Source organism: Pogoniulus pusillus, chromosome 6 (genome assembly GCF_015220805.1).
Source record: "Pogoniulus pusillus isolate bPogPus1 chromosome 6, bPogPus1.pri, whole genome shotgun sequence".
Classification (NCBI taxonomy): domain Eukaryota; kingdom Metazoa; phylum Chordata; class Aves; order Piciformes; family Lybiidae; genus Pogoniulus; species Pogoniulus pusillus.
In genome coordinates this window covers 29,487,876-29,509,009 of record NC_087269.1, presented here as the reverse complement: position 1 = coordinate 29,509,009, position 21,134 = coordinate 29,487,876, and the positions used below count along the sequence as shown (strand labels likewise).

Sequence of the window (21,134 nt, the reverse complement as noted above, 5' to 3'; positions counted from 1 at the left end):
TGTGGAGGTTTCCCTTATATTTGCTTTTTTTGTGGCATGAAAGTATGAAATTCCCTTGAAACAATGCCCTGCTCCCTGGAATGGCTGCTGTCTGTTCCAGCGGCTTGCTTGGAGGTATGCAGGGCTCAAACCTCCTTTAGCTTAACACCACCATCACAGCTTGATGGAACCACCAACACTGTAGGGCTGTACCTGCAACAAGAAGGAAGTAACACCCAAGATGCCACCAACAGCCTTAGGGCTGTACTTGGAACAAGGCACTAACACCCAAGATGCCACCAACAGCCTCAGGGCTGTACTTGGAATAAGAAGGCAGTAACACCCAGGATGCCACCAACAGCCTCAGGGCTCAGTTTAAAGCCAGCGTGGTGGTACCAAAATGCCACCCTTGCCCGTTTGCACTGGGGTGAGGGACAGGTTTCCCTGTGCTCCCATTGCCTCCCTGAGCTCCCTGGAGAGGATAAAGCTTCTTTGGTCCCTTTGCTCCATGTGGTAGAAGTCCAGTGGGACTTGCCCATCGGCACTGGGGTGAGGGACAGGTTTCCCTGTGCTCCCATTGCTTCCCTGACCTCCCTGGAGAGGACAAAGCTTCTTTGGTCCTTTGCTCCAGTTGAGCTGGTGAGTGGCAGAAGTCCAGTGGGACTTGCCCATTGGCACTGGGGTGAGGGACAGGTTTCCCTGTGTTCCCATTGCTTCCCTGACCTCCCTGGAGAGGACAAAGCTTCCTTGGTCCCTTTGCTCCAGTTGAGCTGGTGAGTGGCAGAAGTCCAGTGGGACTTGCCCATTGGCACTGGGGTGAGGGACAGGTTTCCCTGTGTTCCCATTGCCTCCCTGACCTCCCTGGAGAGGACAAAGCTTCCTTGGTCCCTTTGCTCCAGTTGAGCTGGTGAGTGGCAGAAGTCCAGTGGGACTTGCCCATTGGCACTGGGGTGAGGGACAGGTTTCCCTGTGTTCCCATTGCTTCCCTGACCTCCCCGGAGAGAACGAAGCTTCTTTGGTCCCTTCGCTCCGGTTGAGCTGGTGTGTGGCAGAAGTCCAATGGGACTTCCTAAGCACAGAGGAGTTTCCCACTGGATGCAACCTCCACTCCAAAGACAGGCAGCCTGCCCCAAAAGCACGTCATTTGGGGTAAAAAACCCAATCCTAAATACCCAACAGCAGCACTGCAAACTGAGGGCATCCCCCTGGCTGTTCCACTATACAAGGTGGACAACAAGAACGGAGCAGGCAGACCCCACAGCCAGACCCAGCATGAGGTAAATTGTCATTACCACCCCTGCTGCCTCAGCCAGCTCTTTAGGCACAATCTTGGGGCCATAGATCATGACCAGTGTCCCCAGGTAGCCATTGCTCAGCCCCAACAGCACTGTGAAGACCACCGGGTAGACGTCTTGGTTGAAGACCACTATCCGGATGTGAGCCCGGGGCTGGTAGTTACTGAGGATGAAGAGAGGGAGGAAGATGGTTCTGAGGAGGACGAGGGCAGGCAGCAGCTTGCTCTTGGGGCCAGGGACCTGGATCCAGGCAGTGATCTGCCTCCCACACCAGTCAGCAAAATTGTAGAGGAGGAAGCTGGTGAGAGGTACAAAGTACTTGGTGGCCCATGGGCTTCCTGAGGACTGGCTAACTGACTCGATGTTGGAGGAGAGAGAAGGGAAGATGATGATGGAGACGAAGAAGATGTAGAAGAGGCAGAAGCCAAGAAGGGCAGTCTTCTGCAGGATGGGGCGGAGCGGGGGAACGCCAGCGTTTCTGCTCAGGAAGGAGGCATCCCTGGTGCCTTCCGCCTCCGCCTCGTCCCCTGCGGAGCTGTCGGGCGGCACGGTAGCCAGAGGTGGACTCTCCTGCCTGCTCAGGTAGTACCTGGAAAAAGGCAAGGAGGGAGATCATCAGCCCAGTGTGCAGGGGGAAAAACACTCTGAAATGTAGAGAGGGAGCAGGAGAGAAGCAGGCAATGCAGTCATGTCCACTTGACAAGTAAAGGTGGGTTGCAGTGATCGCACCACACTTCCAGCTCTTCCAGGACTCACCACCCCCTCTTCTCCGTCGTGAAATCCCTTTACACTCTTGGTAGTTCACAGAGGAGACCTACTACATGCAGGCATTTGGGGGGCAGATGGTGTTGGAGCCAACAATACCAACGGGTCACGCACATCAGTGCATGATGTTGTGAATGCGAAAGCCCTACAGGGACCCATCCGCCTGACTGCTTCCAGATCATGGATCTCTGCTGACTTCACGCATCTTGGACGCCCTCGGTGTCATGTCAGCACTACACTCCCCCTGGGGCTTGCCAGAGCCTCAGCACAGGGCAGGAGGCCAGTTTCAGTCTGTGGTTTCAGTCAAATTGGGAAGTGTGTCTGGTGGTGGGACAGAGCTGGAGCACGTGGGGTGGTGATGAGACAGGGACTAGCACAGCAAGTATCCCATGGGTACCCTCAGCGACCCTGCTTAGCATCGATGGTAGCAAACTGTCCTGCCCTGTGCCCACAGGACACCCATAGCAGGCTGGTGCACACACCTGGAGTAGTCCAGCCTGGGAAGGAGGAGGTACACCATGATGCAGATGACAATAAAGATGTCAGCGGTGAGGAAGTAGGCCAAGGCGCTGTCGGTGACATCGGCTGAGGCTGCCAGGTCTATCACAGAGGCCATGGCGCTGATTGTGCCACCCATGGCCTGACCTGTGGGGACCAGAGTGGTGGACCTCAGTGCCTAGTGCTGAGCCAATCTGACTGAGGTAAGATCAGGTGCAAGATACCAAGGTGGCAAACAATAACCCACAATACCAGCAGCAAAGAAGACTGCTGCAGAAGGGGGACCCAGAAACAACAGCATCCTCTCATCAACACCTCGTGGCATGCACAAACCCTCTCAGGGGAAAGAAGCTGGTCTCACTTGCTGGTCCCCAAACCTGTCTCAGGGTGCAGCTTCACTCATCTCCTCATCTTCATTTTCATGCAGCACAGCTATTCATGGGGGCTGCATCACAACCTAGATCCCACCCTCCATCCCCTTCCAGCACTGCACAAGGGACAGGATGGGATCCAACCTGCTGGGCTTGCATGTGACGAGTCCTGCAGAGAAGATCCAAACCCTGCTTTCCACTAGCACACCTATGACCACCTCTCTTTATGCCACTCCCTCAGATGGGAACTCCAGCCACTAGCAAAAGGGATGCTCAGCAGGTCTCTGGGCAACCTGATCTACTTGAAGATGCCTCTGCTTACTGTAGAGTGGGGTTGGACTAGATAACCTTCACAGATCCCTTCCAACCCAGACCATTCTATGATTCTATGCCACTTTGGGAATGCTGTGACTCCCCCCACTGGGCTAAACTCATTAGAACACTCCTGTCTCAGCCCCAGGAGAAATAGCTCCATCTTGATTTCTCCCCTCTTCCTCCCTGGGTTTGTCAGCAGTTCCACAGCACATTTATAATGTTAGCAAACCTCCAGGGAGCTCATCACTCACAGCTCCCAACATGCCCCTCATCACTCATGGGAATGCTGAGCAGAAAGGAGGAGACAACACAGAGTTGCAAGCAGAGGAGCTGAGGGATGTCTCTCCTTCCCCTCTTCTCCCTGCACAGAACACATGACCCAGGTCAAGCCACGGAGCTGCTCTGCAGGATGTTCACCCCCCAGGCAAGAAAGGTGAAGAACCACCACTCTCCTTGTCTCTGCTGAGCCCTCAGAACCTTTGCTTCACGGGTATTTACAGAAATGAAAACACCAGCTCATGCCACTGAGCACGTTTCTCCTTCAGCAACTTCCTTCTGTCTTGAAGGCAAAGTTCAGCTTCTAAAATAAGCCCCACGTGACGAAACTGCAGATGGAGGCGAGAACGAAAACCAACCACCCGACCACAGAGAAACCAAAGCACAGCCTCACTGGGACAGCACAGATGGGGGACACCAACCCGAGATCAGAGCCTGCAAGTTCTTCATGGGGAAGCAGCTGCTCAGCCCAAAGATGCTGCTGGTGAAGATCGTTGAGGCGCTGCTGACTACCACCACACAGACAATGGTGAGGGCAAAGAACTGGGCGGTCCAAGCGGAGGTGTCGACCTTCACCAGCACCGTGATCACCAGGAAGACAGTCAGCATGACAAAGAGGGAGGACAGGATCCGAACGCTGGCAGGCACCCTGGAGACAAGAGGAAGGAGAAATTCCTGTGTTTGGAATGTGGAGGCACAATGTGATGGTTTGGGTGTTCCCTGCCCCCCCACACTTTGGAAATCACCCAGACTAGACCCAGTTGGCTCTGGGAATATAAATGAAGCTTTTATTTACAGCTAGCACAATATACAAGCAGATATTTACAGTATATACAGTTATAGACAGAAATATACAAGGTAAAAGGTAATACAGAAACACAACTCCCCTCCCAGAAACCTGAGTCCCCAGGAGGGGCTCTCAACCACCCCTCACCTTCCCCCTGCCTCTCTCAACCTTACCCCAGTCCTAAAGAAGAATAGAGGTTCAGCCAAGAGGTTATGAAGCAAAGGTGAGTGGAAGGTGAGGTTAGGGAGATGCAGCTCAGTCGGAAGCCCGAAGCAGAGTGTGACAACATGGCAAGAGTGTTATCTAATGTTTTCCTTTCTTCTTCAGCAAGACTCTGAGGGGAGTAGACATCACCATTGTCTTCCTTTCACAGCCTATGATCCAGTTCTTCTCACCAAAACATTCTACCCTGCTTCAAACTAGCACACACAAGGCCTCTGTTTGAGGAAGGGTCAAAGAAAACAAAGGAAGTTGTGGGGGTAGGGGGGAGATGAGAAATAAAAAGCAATGCTTCTTCTCAGAAGCCTTTAGATGTTAACTCTGTAATTTCCACTTTTGCCACCAGTAGGACTAAGTCTAAATACCTCTTTGCAATCTAAATATTATTGGTAGAACAAGAGGAGAAGGCCTCAGGTCACTTCAGGGAAGATTTAGGTTGGACTTCAGGAACAATTTCTTCCGCAAAAGGGTTCTCAAGGCCTGGACCAGGCTGCCCCAGGGAAGTGGCGGAGTCCTCATCTGCGGAGGGACTTAAAAGCCATGCAGATGTAATGGTAAGGAATGTGGTTTAGTGGTGACCTGGCAGTACTGGGTTAACAGTTGGACTCAATGCTCTTGAAGGTCTTTTCCAATCAAAATGATTCCATAGTTCTATGATTTCTCCCAGCAGCTGGAAGTTATCCTCATTCCTGGAGCAAAGGACAGCGGCAGTGCAATGCCTGTCTGGAAACCACCATGGGCTGGGTGAAAGCAATGCCAGGCATGCCACTACAAGGCAAAACAGTTGCTTGGACATGGAGGTTGCTTATTACTCAACCAGAAGCCTGGATGGGCAGGCCTGAAGCAATGGGAGTGGGCGAGAGGCAGGGAGCCCAACTGTCAGCTGGGATCTAGGGATGAAGCTCACCAACATATTCCCCTTCACTCACAAACATACAGAATCACAGAATTGTTAGGGACCTCAAAGATCATCCAGTTCCAACCCCCATGCCAGGGGGAATATTTAATAAACTTCCAAGTTAAATTTCCTTTTCTTTCATGAAGGGGAAAAAAACCAAAACAACTTCAAAACAAAACCACCCCACATTATAGCACCTCCCATCAAGAAGTGTACCTGAAGTAACTTCACATTGGATCAGGTTGTTTAGAGCCACATCCAGCCTGGCCTTAAAAATCTCCAGGAATGGGGCCTCTACCACCTCCCTGGGCAACCTGTTCCAGGCTCTCATCACCCTCATGGTAGAGAATTTCTTCCTAATATCCAATCTGACTCTGCCCACCTCTAGTTTTGCTCCATTTCCTCCTACTCCCATCACTACCTGACATCCTAAAAAGTCCCTCAGCAGCTTTCTTGTAGGCCCCTTTCAGATACTGGAAGGCCACAACAAGGTCTCCGTGGAGCCTTCTCCAGACTGTATAACCCCAACTCTCTCAGTCTCTCTCCACAGGAGAGGTGCAGGAGTTTGATCTGGGATATGGAAAGGCACAAATGAGGCAAGGTGACTTGTTTAGATCTAAAGCAGCTTGCAACAAGGCACAGATTAGCCCAGTTCTTAAGCCAGTTCAGCAACTGGTGGGACAGGAGCAGGCATTACTTCTGCCTGGATGAGCCCACCCAGTCCCCTAGTGGCAGTTTTAAGAGGATGATTGGCAATTTGGCAAGGAACTGGACAAAGAACTCATGAGGAGATTATATAGACTGGTGCAACTCAAGCCAGCTTCAGGCATGGGTGCTGCTGGTGGGGAGCAGGGTGCTTCATAGAATCATAGCTGTTCCAGTTGGAAGAGACCTTTAAGATCATAGAGTCCAGCCACTGACCTAAGACCACCATGGCCATTAAACCATGTCCCCAGGAGCCACCTCCACACTTTGATTGAACACCTCCAGTTTACTGCTGACTCCACAGCTTCCCTGGGCAGCCTAATTTAATTTCTGATTCATTTCTTTCAGTACAGAAATGTTTCCTAATCTCTAACCTAAACACCTCCTGGCACAATTTCAGGCCATTCCCTCTCCTTCTCTCCCCTGACAATAAGAATACTGCTTCATTTCAATCACCTCTGATTCAGGCAGGGACAGATGAGAAGATTTTGGCCACATTCTGCTCACAATGCCCTGTGTGCCCAATGGCTTCTCCCAAAGGAGAGGGTGAGCTGGGAGCCAGGGGTGAAGTCAGAGAAAGACAGGAGCCACATGGGCAAAGGCAGGGAGATCCACAGCTTAGAGACTTGGGAAGGGAGCAGCACTCACTTGTTGACAAGCAAGAAGTTTCCAACCAGGCACAGCACAGAGGGCACAGTTGAAGCGATGGAGATGTAGCTCTCAAAAAAGTCCTGCCAGGAAAAACATAAGAACAAATCACAAAAGGTAGGTGGGAGAGCACCACATGGATTTTGGGTCCTAAATACAGCATGCATGGGGTGTTATAATGGAGGTGTCCATCTCACAGGATACAAGGGGTTGGAAGGGACCCAAGGAGATCGAGTCCAACCCCCCTGCCAAAGTAGGACCACACAGTCTAGCACAGATCACAGAGGAACACATCCAGACAGGTCCTGAAAGACTCCAGAGAAGGAGGCTCCACAACCTCTCTGGGACTCCACAACCAGTGCTTTGTGACCCTCACAGTAAAGAAGTTCCCCCTAGTGTTGAGGTGGAACCTCTTTTGCTGCAGCTTACACCCATTGCTCCTTGTCCTATCCCAGGGAGCAGTGAGCAGAGCCTGTCCCCCAGCTCCTGGCCAGCCCTCAGATACTTATAAACAGTTATCAAATCCTCTCTCAGTCTTCTCCAGAATAAACAGCCTCAGGTCCCTCAGCCTCTCTTCATCAGGCAGTGCCCCCAGTCCCCTCATCACCCTTGTAGCCCTCCACTGGAGCCTCTCCAGCAGATCCCTATCCCTCTTCAACTGGGGAGCCCAAAACTGAACACAGTATTCAAGATGAGGTCTCAGCAGGGCAGAATAGAGGGGGAGGAGACCTCCCTTGATATGCTGGACACACTCTTCCTCATACACCCCAGGATCCCATTGGCCTTCTTGGCCACAAGGGCACATTGCTGTGCCATGGATGTTATCCACCAGGACCCCCAGGTCCCTCTCCACAGGGCTGCTCTCCAGCAGATCACCTCCCAGTCTGTACTGGTGCAGTTCATTATTCCTCCCCAGATGCAGGACTCTGCACTTGTCCTTGCTGAACCTCCTTTGGTTCCTCTGTGCCCAGCTCTCAGTCTGTCCAGGTCTCTCTGGATGGCCTCACAGCCTGCAGCTGTATCAGCCAAGCCTCCCAGCTTGGTGTCAGCAGCAAACCTGCTGAGCAGACTCTGTCCCCTCATCAATGTCAGTGATGAAGATGCTGAACAGGACTGACCCCAGCACTGATCCCTGGGGAACTCCACTGGTTACAGCTCTCCAGCTGGACCTGGCTCCATTGATCACCACTCTCTGAACTCTGTCTTGTAACCAGTTCCTAATCCACCTCACTGCCTGCTCTTCCATCCCACACTTCCTGAGCTTGCTCACTAAAATGTCATGGGAGACAGTGTCAAAGGCCTTGCTAAGGTCAAGGTAGTAGACTACATCCACTGCTCTCCCTGAATCTACCCATTCAGTTATGCAATATAACATAACATAAATAACATAACACATAAATAATGCAACAAAATCTATTTGCATTGTGCAACATCTTGCACAGCTTCTCAGGACAACAAGCAGTTGAAATGGACCTTTTGCATCCTACAGTAACCCTGGGACATTTCAGGACATTAGGGACTTACAAGTCAGAAGTAGAAATAGTGAAGGAAATACCTGCCTTACTACTGTGCTGCCTCCAAGGAGAAGGAAATCACAGAACTACACAGAATGGTTGGAGTGGGAAGGGACCTCTGGAGACCTTCTAGTCCAACCCCCTTTGCTAAAGCAGGCTCACCCACAGCAGCTCACCCAGGATCACAATATACAGGTGGGTTTGGAATCTCTCCCAGAGTAGGAGACTACACAGCCTCTCTGGGAAGCCTGCTCCAGGGCTCCAGCACTCTCACCCCAAAGAAGCTTCTCCCCCTATTCAGATGGAACCTCCTGGGTGTCAGTTTTTGCTTGTTGCCCTTTGTGCTGTTGCTGAGTACCACTGAAGAGTCTGGGGTCTTCTTGACCCCCATGCTTGATAACCACTGATGAAATCTGAATTCTTACTCTGGCTTCAGCATCTTGGACAAACTTGAATCTTTCCTCCTACTTAAGCCCCACGAGGGTGGCTTTTTATGTATCAAGACATCAAAGCAGTATTACCCTTCTATTAACTGCCTCAAAAGCCACTGAGAGCAGCAGACCTCTGCACCTCTTTTCAGTGGTGCCCAGTGATAGGACAAGGAACAACAGGCACAAGCTGGAACACAGCAGGTTCCACCTCAACATGAGGAGAAACTTTCTCATTGTGAGGGTGCTGGAGCCCTGGAGCAAGCTGCCCAGAGAGACTGTGGTGTCTCCCTCTCTGGAGACATTAAGACCCCACCTGGATGTTTTCCTGTGCAGCCTGCCCTAGGTGATCCTGCTCTGGCAGGGGGGTGGACTAGGTGATCTCTGGAGGTCCCTTCCAACCCCTAACATTCTGTGATCCCTCTCCACTCAGAGTGTGCTCCAGCAAAAGCAGCCTGAGTGGGGACACAGGGACATTATTTCCCCATCCCCTCTTTGTGTGCATGAACCTCATTGAGAAACTATATTGAGACTCAACACACATTTACCCTGGGGACTTGTAGATCACCCAAGCAAGTCAGCTGTAACATCAGTCAATACTCACCAGCCCACTTTGTGTGGAGGGCAGGCAGGAAGCAGTAACCACAGTAGAGAGCTGGAGATGTATTTGGCAAGACTGTAGCCAAACACTTAACATTTTCAATCCATTTTCCATACAATGCTGTTAAAGCATCTCTGCTCTATCTCCTTCCCTTGAGCTGCTCAATTCCCTGCTGCTTCTACCTCAGGCAACAGGTAGGACAATGCTCAGAAAGGGGATGACCTACATATCCACCCCCACAGTGATGGGTTCTCATCTTCTGCAGTTACCTAGCTACAGAGATGGGGCCATGGTGCACCTGAGTGTGAGAAAGCACTTGGCAGGCCTTCTCTGCATGTTACAGGTGGGGTTTGGGCAGTTGATAATCACTTTACAAGCACCTTCACTTATTCTTCCCTATCAGGAGCTTTACTGTAAGCAACACAAAACCTAACAATCACTCCTGGAGGGTCCAGACAGAGAGAGACATAAATACCTGCACTTACAGCCTCAGCTTGGCAAAGCAGAAGGCTCAAAGCTCTATGGCATTGTGATGAATTAAAGGAGCTAAGCAAAATGCAAAGCAACTCTGCTATGAGGACAGACTGAAAGAGCTGGGGCTGTTCAGTCTGCAGAAGACGAGGCTCCCAAGGCACCTTCTTGTGCCCTTCCAGGATCTGAAGGGGGCCTCCAAAAAAGCTGGGGAGGGACTTTTTAGGCTGTGAGGGAGTATCAGGACTAGGAGGAATAGAGCAAAGCTGGAGGTAGGGAGATTCAGACTGGCCGTGAGGAGGAAGTTGTTGAGCATGAGAGTGGTGAGAGGCTGGAATGGGATGCCCAGGGAGGTGTTTAAGGCCAGGCTGGATGAGGCTGTGTGCAGCCTGCTCTAGGGTAGGGTGTCCCTGCCCATGGCAGAGGGGTTGGAACTGGCTGATCCTTGAGGTCCCTTCCAACCCTGACTGATTCTAAAGCCTGCTGGTAAAACTAAAACTTATTTACCAACCTCCTTAAAACAAACCTCCAAATCAGCCTGGGAATATTTAATAAACTTCCAAGTTACATTTCCTTTTCTTTCATGAAGGGGAAAAATACAAAACAACTTCAAAACAAAACCACCCCACATTATAGCTCCTCCCATCAAGAAGTGTACCTGAAGTAATCCAGCAGAGATGCTGCATTTCAGGCACCCTAGAGAAAGGCTCATTCATTCCCAGTGAATGTACTCACACCAGCAGTGGGAATAGAGCTGGGTGTTAGGTGTTAATCCAGCTCAGATGGCAACTCTTCTTCTCCCACCCACCAAAGACATGTTTTCAGAGCACATTTCTAGCTGCACAAGATACACTTAACCCTAGAATGGTTTGGGCTGGAAGGGGCCTTAAAGATCATCTACTTCCACCCCCACTTCCATGGGCAAGGGACACCTTCCACTAGAGCAGGCTGCTCAAGGTCTCAGCCAGTCTGGCCTTGAATGTCTCCAAGGAGGGGGCATCCACAACCTTCCTGGGTAACCTGTGCCAGTGTCTCACCACTCTCACTGTAAAGAATTTCTTTCTAATGTCCAGTCCAAACCTGCCCTCCTCAAACTGAAAAGTCATTGTCCCACATCCTAGTCCTTCACCCTTTCTGCTGAGCCCTCCCCATCAACCAGCTCACCTCCTCCTTTGCTCCCAAGGGCCAAGCTCCCTGTTGCTGCCAGGTTTAGAGGAGAAATGCAAACACTGAAAGACTCTCACTCCTTTCCTGGCTAATAATGAATAATAATAAACCTCAAAGTCACCTTTCTCCCACCTGCCCCCTCTCACTGGGAAAGTGTCATCCCTCAGCCATGGGGCCATAATGGAGGTGTTTGACCCTCTATTAACCACAGCATCTTCAAACGTGCTGTTGTGATGCACGCCATGCCCTTGCTACCTTAAGAAAACAAACCCAAACAAGAACAAAGCATAGTGGTGGCAAATCAGTCACCAGAGTCACCAAGATGTGTTTGCAAAGCAGTTTTTATTCTTCTTCAGCCTGGACTCAGCAACTGGGCTCCTGCTGGGCTAGAAAGACAATCCAGGCCCACGCTGGTGGCTGAAGGCACTGGAGCGTTACCTGGAGCACAGGGCATGAAATTAGCTGCAGCCAGTAGGTTGGAGCCAAAAGTAAGCTGACAGTCACAAGGGCATCTCTCCAGAGCCAAGCTCTGTTTGCAGGTAAGTCCTGCTGCTGCACCATCATGGCTTGTTCTGGGCAGAAATGGGGCCAGCTGGTTTATTTTTCGTCATAGAATTGGTTTAGTTGGGAAAAAACCCTCTAAGATCATTGAGTCAACTCATTCTCTACTGAGTCTGGTGCTAAACTGTGTCCCTCAGCACCACATCTCTCTGCCTTTTAAACAACTGCAGGGGTGGTGATCCAACCACTTCCCTCTTCCAGTCTTTGAGAACCCTTTCAGTGAAGATATTGCTTCTCATATCCAACCTAAACCTCTCTTGGTGCAACTTCATACAATCAGAATGGCTTGAGTTGGAAGGGACCTTAAAGATCATCTAGTTCCAACTCTTCTGCCATGGGCAGGGACACCTCACACTAAATCAGCTTGCTCAAAGCCCCATCCAACCTGGTCTTAAGCATTTCCAGGGATGAGGTATCTACAACTTTTCTGGGCAACCTGTTCCAGAGTTCCACCATTCAGAACTTCTTCCTAATGTCCAAACTAAATCTGCCCTGCTCCAGTTTAAAACTTGCTCCTCCTCCTGTCACCACAGGTCCTTATAATAAAAAGTGTCTCTTCAGCTTTCCTGTAGCTCCCTTCAGGTACTGGAAGATGGATGTGTGGGATGGGTAGGACCAACCAACAACTCTGGTGGAGCTTTAAACCTCTTCCCCTGCTTCATGCAGAGAAGAAGCCAGCCCATGGAGCTGCACTTACAGTTGTGCAGTGATGCAACAGAAGTGCCTGGGTGAAGTGGGGTTTCCTGTGTGCTTCATGGGACTCCACAGATGCCTGTGTCCTGCCTCAGGGCTGTCTGCTTTTCAACCTTTGCCCTGCTCCTGTGAGCTCCACCAACACTTAAGAGAATAGGAGGAAGTTGTTGGCAGAGAGAGTGATTTGCATTGGAATGGGCTGCCCAGGGAGGTGGTGGAGTTGCCGTGAGTTAAGGTTTTCAAGCAAAGTCTGGCTGAGGCACTTAGTGCCATGATCTGGTTGATTGGGCAGGGCTGGGTGATAGGTAAGACTGGATGATCTTGGAGGTCTCTTCCAACCTGGTTGATTCTGTAAGTCCAGATACAGAGGACATAGGCTCGGGGCTACCTCCTCTCCTGTTAAAACTTACTGGGCTGACCCAAGTACCACAGAGAATGCAGGTTGCCTTCAACCAGTGAAATAAAAAAGTGGCAAGACACCAGCTCTGCCTTGAAACCAGCTTCTTCTAACACTGCCTTGGATAAGCAGGACATCAAAGCCACAAGAAGTGGGTGGGATGGAGGCAGCATGGAAGGACATCATGGCATGTGGTGGCAGAGCACCTTTGCCCCTTCTTTAATATCAAACCAGCCACACTGGCTGCCACACTGGGGAGAGAAGGCACAGAGAAAAACTGTGTGTCCTGTGTATAGGGTTAACACTCCAGGGGGAGTAACCTTGAACCTGACCCTAGGTGGTCTTGACCCCTCCCCAGGGGTGGGTCTGAACACCACCAGGTGATTTTTAGCTCACTCCTGTCTAAAGATCCATAAAAGCAGGGGGACTTCCTGTTCTCTCTCTCTGTGCTCCCTGCCTCCCTGCTTACCAGCATCACCATCCTGTTCCTGGTTCTCTTTGTTTCACCACGTGGCCATCACCCACAAGGCAGACAAAGCCATCACCATCAAAAACAGGTTGTATTTATACATTCTGTATTTGCTTTCCCTTCCCTGTACCTTTGTAACTTCCCTACCTCAGATACCTTTTTAAGTTATTGTTAAACTTCTCTCCTACACTTCCAAATCGAGTGAGATTCATTGATTTGGGTGTGCCTACCTTTTCTCTCTCTACATCTAATCCCTTTCTTTTGGGAAAGAAAGGGGGAGAGGGAAGGGCACTCTATAAAAATTGTTATTGGATCTATCAAATTTATTTGAGTCTCTGGAAATTTAAATTAGAACCCAGAGATCCTGCTTGACTCCATGTTTGTCTAACAATAAAATGTGTCTAAACCACTGGAGGAAGCTTGGCAACAGAGGGGGAGGATGGGGCACAGACTCATACAAGGAAATAATCCTGCAGTGGCAGGAGAAGCAAGAGAAGGCTTTTACAGGGACAAAAAGAATGGACACCAAAGCCACAAGAAGTGGGTGGGATGGAGGCAGTGTGGGAGGACAGCATGGCATGTGATGGCAGAACACCTTTGCCCATTAATATTAAACCAGCCACGCTGGCTGCCACACTGGGGAGAGAAGTCACAGAGAAAATCTGGGTATCCTGCTTGGCTCCATGTTTGTCTAACAATAAAATGTGCCTAAACCACTGGAGGAAATAATCCTGCAGTGGCAGGAGAAGCAAGAGAAGGCTTTTATGGGGAGAAAAAGAGAGGCCATCAAGCTTGCCAGCCCAAGGCCAGCTCATCAATCGCCCCATGACAAGCTCCTCATCCCATATGCCAAAAGCCAGATGTTTATCGCTGCAAGGAAATATTCCAGTCACAGTTGCCAGGTCTTGAAGGAAAAAGCAGTAAAGCATCTGGGGAGGGGGGCTTGAGACTGTTGGTGCTCCTGCAGAGCCTTGCTGCTGCCTCTGAACAACGTGCTACACCACTGGAAGGGAGAAAATGCCCAAAACCTGCTTGATGCCTCATCACCAAGACAGAAGTTCAGGCCAATTTATCTCCCAGCCCGGCTGAGACAAGCTGGGAAAGCACAGTGCTCTGCAGGGCTTGGGGGGGAAGTGCACCAAGCATGAAAGACAAACAAAGCACAAAGATTTCTACCTTCTGCTGCAGAAATTGTCCTTGAAAGGCAGCCTTGATTATGGGGCAGGTTAAACCAAATTTTTTTAAGCCTTAGCACACAGAATGGTTGGGGTTGGAAGTGACCTCTGAATACCATGTGAGTCCAGCTGCCTGCTGTCAGAGCAGGATCACCTAAAGCAGACCACATAGGATGGTGTCCAGGTAGGTTTTGAATTGACTCCAGAGATGGAGACTCTGCCACCTCTCTGGGCAGCCTGTTCCAGTACTCTGCCACCCTCAAAATAAGTAAGTTCCTCCTCATATTAAGATGGAATGTTCAGGTTTATGCCCATTACCTTTTGCCCTCTCACTGAGAATTATCAAATCAACCAGGCTGGAAGAGACCTCCAAGATCGTCCACTCCAACCTATCATCCAGCCCTGTCCAATCAACCAGACCATGGCACTAAGTGCCTCAGCCAGGCTTTGCTTGAACACCTCCAGGCACACCGACTCCACCACCTCCCTGGGCAGCCCATTCCAATGCCAATCACTCTCTCTGACAACAACTTCCTCCTAACATCCAGCCCAGACCTCCCCCGCCACAACTTCAGACTGTGTCCCCTTCTTCTCTTGCTGCTTGCCTGGCAGAAGAGACCAACCCCACCTGGCTACAGCCTCCCTTCAGGGAGCTGTAGACAGCAATGAGGTCAGCCCTGAGCCTCCTCTTCTCCAGGCCAAACACCCCCAGCTCCCTCAGCCTCTCCTCACAGGGCTGTGCTCCAGGACCCTCACCAGTTTCATTGCCCTTCTCTGGACACCTTCCAACACCTCAACATCTCTCTTGAATTGAGGAGCCCAGAACTGGACACAGCACTCAAGGGGTTGCTGCGTGGGGTTGTTGTGGCCAAAATGTAGAACCTTGGACTTGACCTTGTTCAATCTCATCCCATTGGCCTCTGCCCACCCATCCAGCCTGTCTAGGTCCCTCTGCAGGGCTCTCCTACCCTCCAACAGATCAACATATGCTCCTAGCTTGGTGTCATCTGCAAACTTACTGATGATGGACTCAATCCCCTTGTCCAGATCATCAATAAAGGATGAGGACCACAAGGTACCTACATCTTTAAGTTTTAAGCACCTTTCCTCCAACTTTCTCCCCAGAGAAAGCCCCACCCCTGGTTTGCTGCAGGCAAAACCCCAGGGGGTGTTCACTCACCTTCTGGGGAAGTGGAGGGGAAAAGGAGCAAGTTGGGAAGGAACCCAACTGTTTTTTTCCCCAGCCTCAAGAGCAGCACACTCACCCGCAGATCCGATGCTGCCTGTCCCGCTGGGCCAGCCTGATCCGAGCAGTTTTGTAGCTTGTACATCCAGTAGTGCTTTGCTGTGATGAAAAAATTCCAGGGCAGCAGGGACCCAATGCCCAGGAGGAAAAAAATAATGTAGGCCCCATGCAAGTGGTCACTGGGCTTCTGCTGGCTGTAGCTGTTCACTGAGGGCTCCTCTATCAGCGGCTCCTCATCTGCTGGGTGCATTGTGCTGGCAGCCTGCAAATAAACACCATCAGAAACGTTATCATCACATGAGGGTTGCAAGCTGCTTATGCATGGTTCCCTTCTTCCTTGGTCTGTGATTGCCCAGCAAATGCAGCATGAGTGAGCTGAACCAGCTCAGCACAGGGACGGATGGATACCCAAAAAGGTGTGGGAGAAGGGACTGAGACAGTTTGGCTTGATGACATTAAAGGTCTTTTCCACTCTAAATGACTCTGTGAGACATGGTAGGAACGGGCTGTGCTGCTGCAGCACCCATATTTCCATCCTTTAATAATTAACCCATCCCCTTGACCTTGTAGAAGTAGGAAATCCCCACTCAGGCAACGCTCCAAAAAAAAATTAACAGCTTGTAAACTAAAGCTGCTGTGCAGAGCAACCTGTACACCAGCACAACACCAGCAGGCTTGGCAGAGCAACCTGTACACCAGCACAACACCAGCAGGCTTGGCAGAGCAACCTGTACACCAGCACAACACCAGCAGGCTTGGCAGAGCAACCTGTACACCAGCACAATACCAGCACAACTCCCAGAGCTGTAAACCAGTACAGCACCTCAAGGACGTGCAGAGCAACCTGTAAACCAGTACAGCACCTCAAGGACGTGCAGAGCAACCTGTAAACCAGTACAGCACCTCAAGGACGTGCAGAGCAACCTGTAAACCAGTACAGCACCTCAAGGACGTGCAGAGCAACCTGTAAACCAGTACAGCACCTCAAGGACGTGCAGAGCAACCTGTACACCAGTACAGCACCTCAAGGACGTGCAGAGCAACCTGTACACCAGTACAGCACCTCAAGGACGTGCAGAGCAACCTGTAAACCAGTACAGCACCTCAAGGACGTGCAGAGCAACCTGTACACCAGTACAGCACCTCAAGGACATGCAGAGCAACCTGTACAAGGTCATCAGGCTTGGCACAGCAACTCATAAACACACATAACAGCAGCCGGCTTGGCAGAGCAACCTGTAAACCAGTACACTACCAGCAGGACTGGCAGAGCATCCTGTTAACCATGCAACACCACCAGGATTGGCAGAGCAATCAAGAAATCACTATGGTACCTGAAGGACTTGCAGAGCAACCTGTAAACCAGTATACTACCACCAGGGCTGGCAGAGCAACCTGTTAACCAGTGCAACACTGCCAGGATTGGCAGAGCAACCAGTAAATCACTATGGCACTTGAAGGACTCGCAGAGCTGTAAACTAGTACAGCACCTGAAAGACTTGCAGGACAACCTGCAAACAATTAGCAGATTAACCTGTAAACCAGTACAGCACCACCAGAACTGGCAGAGCAACCTGCAAACAATTAGCAGAGCAACCTGTAAACCAGTACAGCACCACCCAAACTGGCAGAGCAACCTGTAAAACAATACAACAGCAGGATTGACAGAGCAACCTGTAATGCAGTAGCAAAGCAACCTATAAATCACTACACCACTTGAAAGACTTGCAGGGCAACATGTAAACAAGTAGCAGAGCCACCTCTAAAGCAGTACAGCACCACCAGGATTGACAGAGCAACGTGTAAACCAGTAGCAGAGCAACTGTAAACCACTACACCATCACCAGGCTTAGCAGAGCAATCTGCAAACAATTAGCAGAGCAACCTGTAAACCAGTGCAACACCACTAGAAATGGCAGAGCAAACTGTAAATTGCTACAGCACTTGAAGGACTTGCAGAGCTGTAAGGTAGTACAGCACCCGAAAGATTTGCAGAGCAACCTGTAAACAAGTAGCAGAGCAACCTGTAAACCAGTGCAACACCACCAGACCTGGCAGAGCAACCTGTAAACCAGTACAGCACCACCAGAATTGGCAGAGCAACCGGTAAACCACTGCAACACCACCAGACCTGGCAGAGCAACCTGTAGATTCCTACAGCATTTGAAGGACTTGCAGAGCTGTAAAGTAGTACAGCACCCGAAAGATTTGCAGAGCAACCTGTAAACAAGTAGCAGAGCAACCTGTAAACCAGTACAGCACCAGCAGGATTGACAGAGCAGCCTGTAAACCAGTACAGCACCAGCAGGATTGACAGAGCAGCCTGTAAAGCAGTGCAACACCACCAGACCTGACAGAGTAGCTTGTAAATTGCTACAGCACTTGAAGTACTTGCGGAGCTGCAAACTACTACAACACCTTAAAAACTTGCAGAGCAACCTGTAAAGCAGTACAACACCACCAGACCTGGCAGAGCAACCTGTAAACTGCTACAGCACTTGAAGGACTTGCAGAGCTGTAAAGTAGTACAGCACCTGAAAGACTTGCAGAGCAACCTGTAAACAAGTAGCAGAGCAACCTGTAAACCAGTACAGCACCAGCAGGATTGACAGAGCAACCTGTAAACCAGTGCAACACCACCAGACCTGGCAGAGCAACCTGTAAACCAGTGCAACACCACCAGACCTGGCAGAGCAACCTGTAAACCAGTGCAACACCACCAGACCTGGCAGAGCAACCTGTAAACCAGTGCAACACCACCAGACCTGGCAGAGCAACCTGTAAACCAGTGTAACACCACCAGACCTGGCAGAGCAACCTGTAAACCAGTGCAACACCACCAGACCTGGCAGAGCAACCTGTAAACCAGTGCAGCACCACCAGACCTGGCAGAGCAACCTGTAAACCACTACAGCACCACCAGAACTGGCAGAGCAACCTGTAAACCAGTGCAACACCACCAGACCTGGCAGAGCAACCTGTAAACCAGTGCAACACCACCAGACCTGGCAGAGCAACCTGTAAACCAGTGCAACACCACCAGACCTGGCAGAGCAACCTGTAAACCAGTGCAACACCACCAGACCTGGCAGAGCAACCTGTAAACCAGTGCAGCACCACCAGACCTGGCAGAGCAACCTGTAAACCAGTGCAGCACCACCAGACCTGGCAGAGCAACCTGTAAACCAGTGCAGCACCACCAGACCTGGCAGAGCAACCTGTAAACCAGTGCAGCACCACCAGACCTGGCAGAGCAACCTGTAAACCAGTGCAACACCACCAGACCTGGCAGAGCAACCTGTAAACCAGTGCAGCACCACCAGACCTGGCAGAGCAACCTGTAAACCAGTGCAACACCACCAGACCTGGCAGAGCAACCTGTAAACCAGTGCAACACCACCAGACCTGGCAGAGCAACCTGTAAACCAGTACAGCACCACCAGAACTGGCAGAGCAACCTGTAAACCAGTGCAGCACCACCAGACCTGGCAGAGCAACCTGTAAACCAGTACAGCACCACCAGAACTGGCAGAGCACCCTGTAGATTCCTACAGCACCTGAAGGACTTGCAGAGCTGTAAAGTAGTACAGCACCTGAAAAACTTGCAGAGCACCCTGTAATCCAGTACACCACCAGCAGGATTGAGAGAGCAACCTGTAATCACTACAGCACTTGAAAGACTTGCAGAGCAACATGTAAACAAGCAGCAGAGCAACCCCCAAACCAGTACAGCTCCAGCAGGCTTGACAAAGCAACCTGTAAACCAGTAGCAGAGCAATCTGTAATGCACTACACCACCACCAGTGCAGTCTGCAAACCAGTACACCACCTGAACTGGCAGAGCAACCTGTAACCCAGCAGCGAAGCAAGTGGCATGGCAGTAAGCACAAGGCCAGCACACTCGGCAGCGCAGCCCGCAAGGCAGCCGCGCAGCGCCATGCTCGCTAAGAGACAGCAGAGCAGGGGCCGCAGGCTTGGCTCAGCGGCCTGTGCACGACGAGAACGTCGCCGAGGCTTCGCCGAGTGACACGGAACCTGTGGCAACACCACCGGGCTGTGGAGAAGGGCTCCTAACCTCCTCCCACAGCTGCTGCCTCTGCCAGGCGAGATGGAACTCCCGTCGCAACCCCGAGCTTTGCAAACCGACTCCTCCACCACTGCACAGCACTCACAGGCAGCTAGGGCAGCCCGGGGATGGGCCGGGCCGGGCCGGGCGCAGGGCGGGAGGCAATTGCCGGAAATCAGGCACTTGGCAGAGAAGCTGCTCCCGTCTCAGGGGGGCAGGCGGCGCATCCCTCCCTGCGCCCCTCCGGCCCAGCCTGCACCCTCACTGCCCACACCCCAGAAACACTTACCGGGGGCAGGTGCCGGGCCCCGGCAGCTCAGACCCCGCCGCTCCGCCCCGCCACGGGTGGCCCCAGCGGCTTAGCCCCCTCCGCTCCGCCCCGCCAGGGCTGGCCCCGGCCGCTCAGCCTCCGCCGCTCCGCCCCGCCAGGGCTGGCCCCGGCCGCTCAGCCTCCGCCGCTCCGCCCGCCAGGGCTGGCCCCGGCCGCTCAGCCTCCGCCGCTCCGCCCCGCCAGGGCTGGCCCCGGCCGCTCAGTCCCTACTGCTCCGCCCCGCCAGGGCTGGCCCCTGCCGCTCAGCCTCCGCCGCTCCGCCCGCCAGGGCTGGCCCCGGCCGCTCAGTCCCTACTGCTCCGCCCGCCAGGGCTGGCCCCGGGCGCTCGGTCCCTGATCCTTCGCCCCGCCAGGGCTGGCCCCGGCCGCTCAGTCCTCCTCGCCCCGCCGCTCCGCTCCGCCCCGCCAGGGCTGGCCCCGGCGGCTCAATGCCCGCCGCTCCGCCCCGCCAGGGCTGGTCCCGGCCGCTCGGTCCTCCTCGCCCCGCCGCTCCGCTCCGCCCCGCCAGGGCTGGCCCCGGCCGCTCAGTCCCTACCGCTCCGCCCCGCCTGGGCTGGCCCCGGCCGCTCGGTCCTCCTCGCCCCGCCGCTCGGCTCCGCTCCGCCCCGCCAGGGGTGGCCCCGGCCCGGCCCCGCGGGCGGTGCTGGGCAGCGAGAGGCAGTGCGGCTCGGAGTCCTGGGACGGGGAGGGAGCCGCAGCGGCGTGGTTCTTGGGTCAGCAAAACTCATGACCCTCCTGCGGGGGAATGGGGAGCAGCATGGATCATGGAGTAGGTTGTTGTGTGGGAAGGAGCTTTTAAAGGTCACTTACTCCACCGCCCCTGCAGCCAGCAGGGACATTGCAACTGGAGCAGGTTGTTCAGAGCCCCGACCCACCTGGCCTGGAATGGATCCAGGGATGAGGCATCTGCTACCTCTTTGGGCAGCCTGGACCACTATTTCACTGCCCTCACGGTTAAGCATTTCTTCTCTCTGGCCCAGATCTCGCTCTTCAGTTCAAACTCATCCCCCCTGTCCGGTTGCAACAGGCCCTGCTAAAAAAGACTGTCCCCTGCACCTTCTGTACGGATGAGGAACCCCTAGAGCCAGGGCACAGGCTCCTCCCTTCCTCATCTTGCTGCCTGCAGTGCTCTCTTAGCGCAGAGTCACAGAACGGTTTGGGCTGGAAGGGACCTTAGAAATCTAGTTCCAACCCCTCTGCCGTGAGGGCAAATCCTGCCTGACAAACCTGGTGGCCTCCTATGAACAGGTCACAGCATT

At 52.4% G+C, this 21,134-nt stretch overlaps 1 protein-coding gene across 3 annotated transcripts; it reads right to left on the bottom strand.

The window, feature by feature from the left end:
• Positions 1-19,918, bottom strand: SLC29A3 (solute carrier family 29 member 3). Of its 3 annotated transcripts, none has more exons than XM_064145061.1 (6): positions 19,834-19,918; positions 15,498-15,740; positions 6,757-6,839; positions 3,922-4,148; positions 2,522-2,684; positions 1-1,863 (listed from the first exon to the last, which is right to left on the bottom strand). In XM_064145061.1, exons 2-6 carry the CDS (start codon positions 15,726-15,728, stop codon positions 1,197-1,199), a joined length of 1,371 nt encoding a protein of 456 aa, XP_064001131.1. In that variant the 5' UTR covers positions 15,729-15,740; positions 19,834-19,918; the 3' UTR covers positions 1-1,196. The 3 variants fall into 3 exon arrangements, with proteins under 3 accessions (XP_064001131.1, XP_064001132.1, XP_064001133.1); XM_064145062.1 differs by lacking the exon at positions 19,834-19,918 and adding an exon at positions 17,829-17,863; XM_064145063.1 differs by lacking the exons at positions 6,757-6,839; positions 19,834-19,918 and having other exon boundaries at positions 15,498-15,732.
• Between the last annotated feature and the right edge of the window lie 1,216 nt (positions 19,919-21,134).

Excerpts from the sequence above, each read along its gene's own strand:
- SLC29A3 (XM_064145061.1), bottom strand. The coding sequence starts at position 15,728 with ATGCACCCAGCAGATGAGGAGCCGCTGATAGAGGAGCCCTCAGTGAAC. Across the intron at positions 6,840-15,497 it reads AGGCAGCATCGGATCTGCGG|GACTTTTTTGAGAGCTACAT; the intron begins GTGAGTGTGCTG and ends TTTTCCTGGCAG. Across the intron at positions 2,685-3,921 it reads CTTGCAGGCTCTGATCTCGG|GTCAGGCCATGGGTGGCACA; the intron begins GTTGGTGTCCCC and ends TGGTCCCCACAG.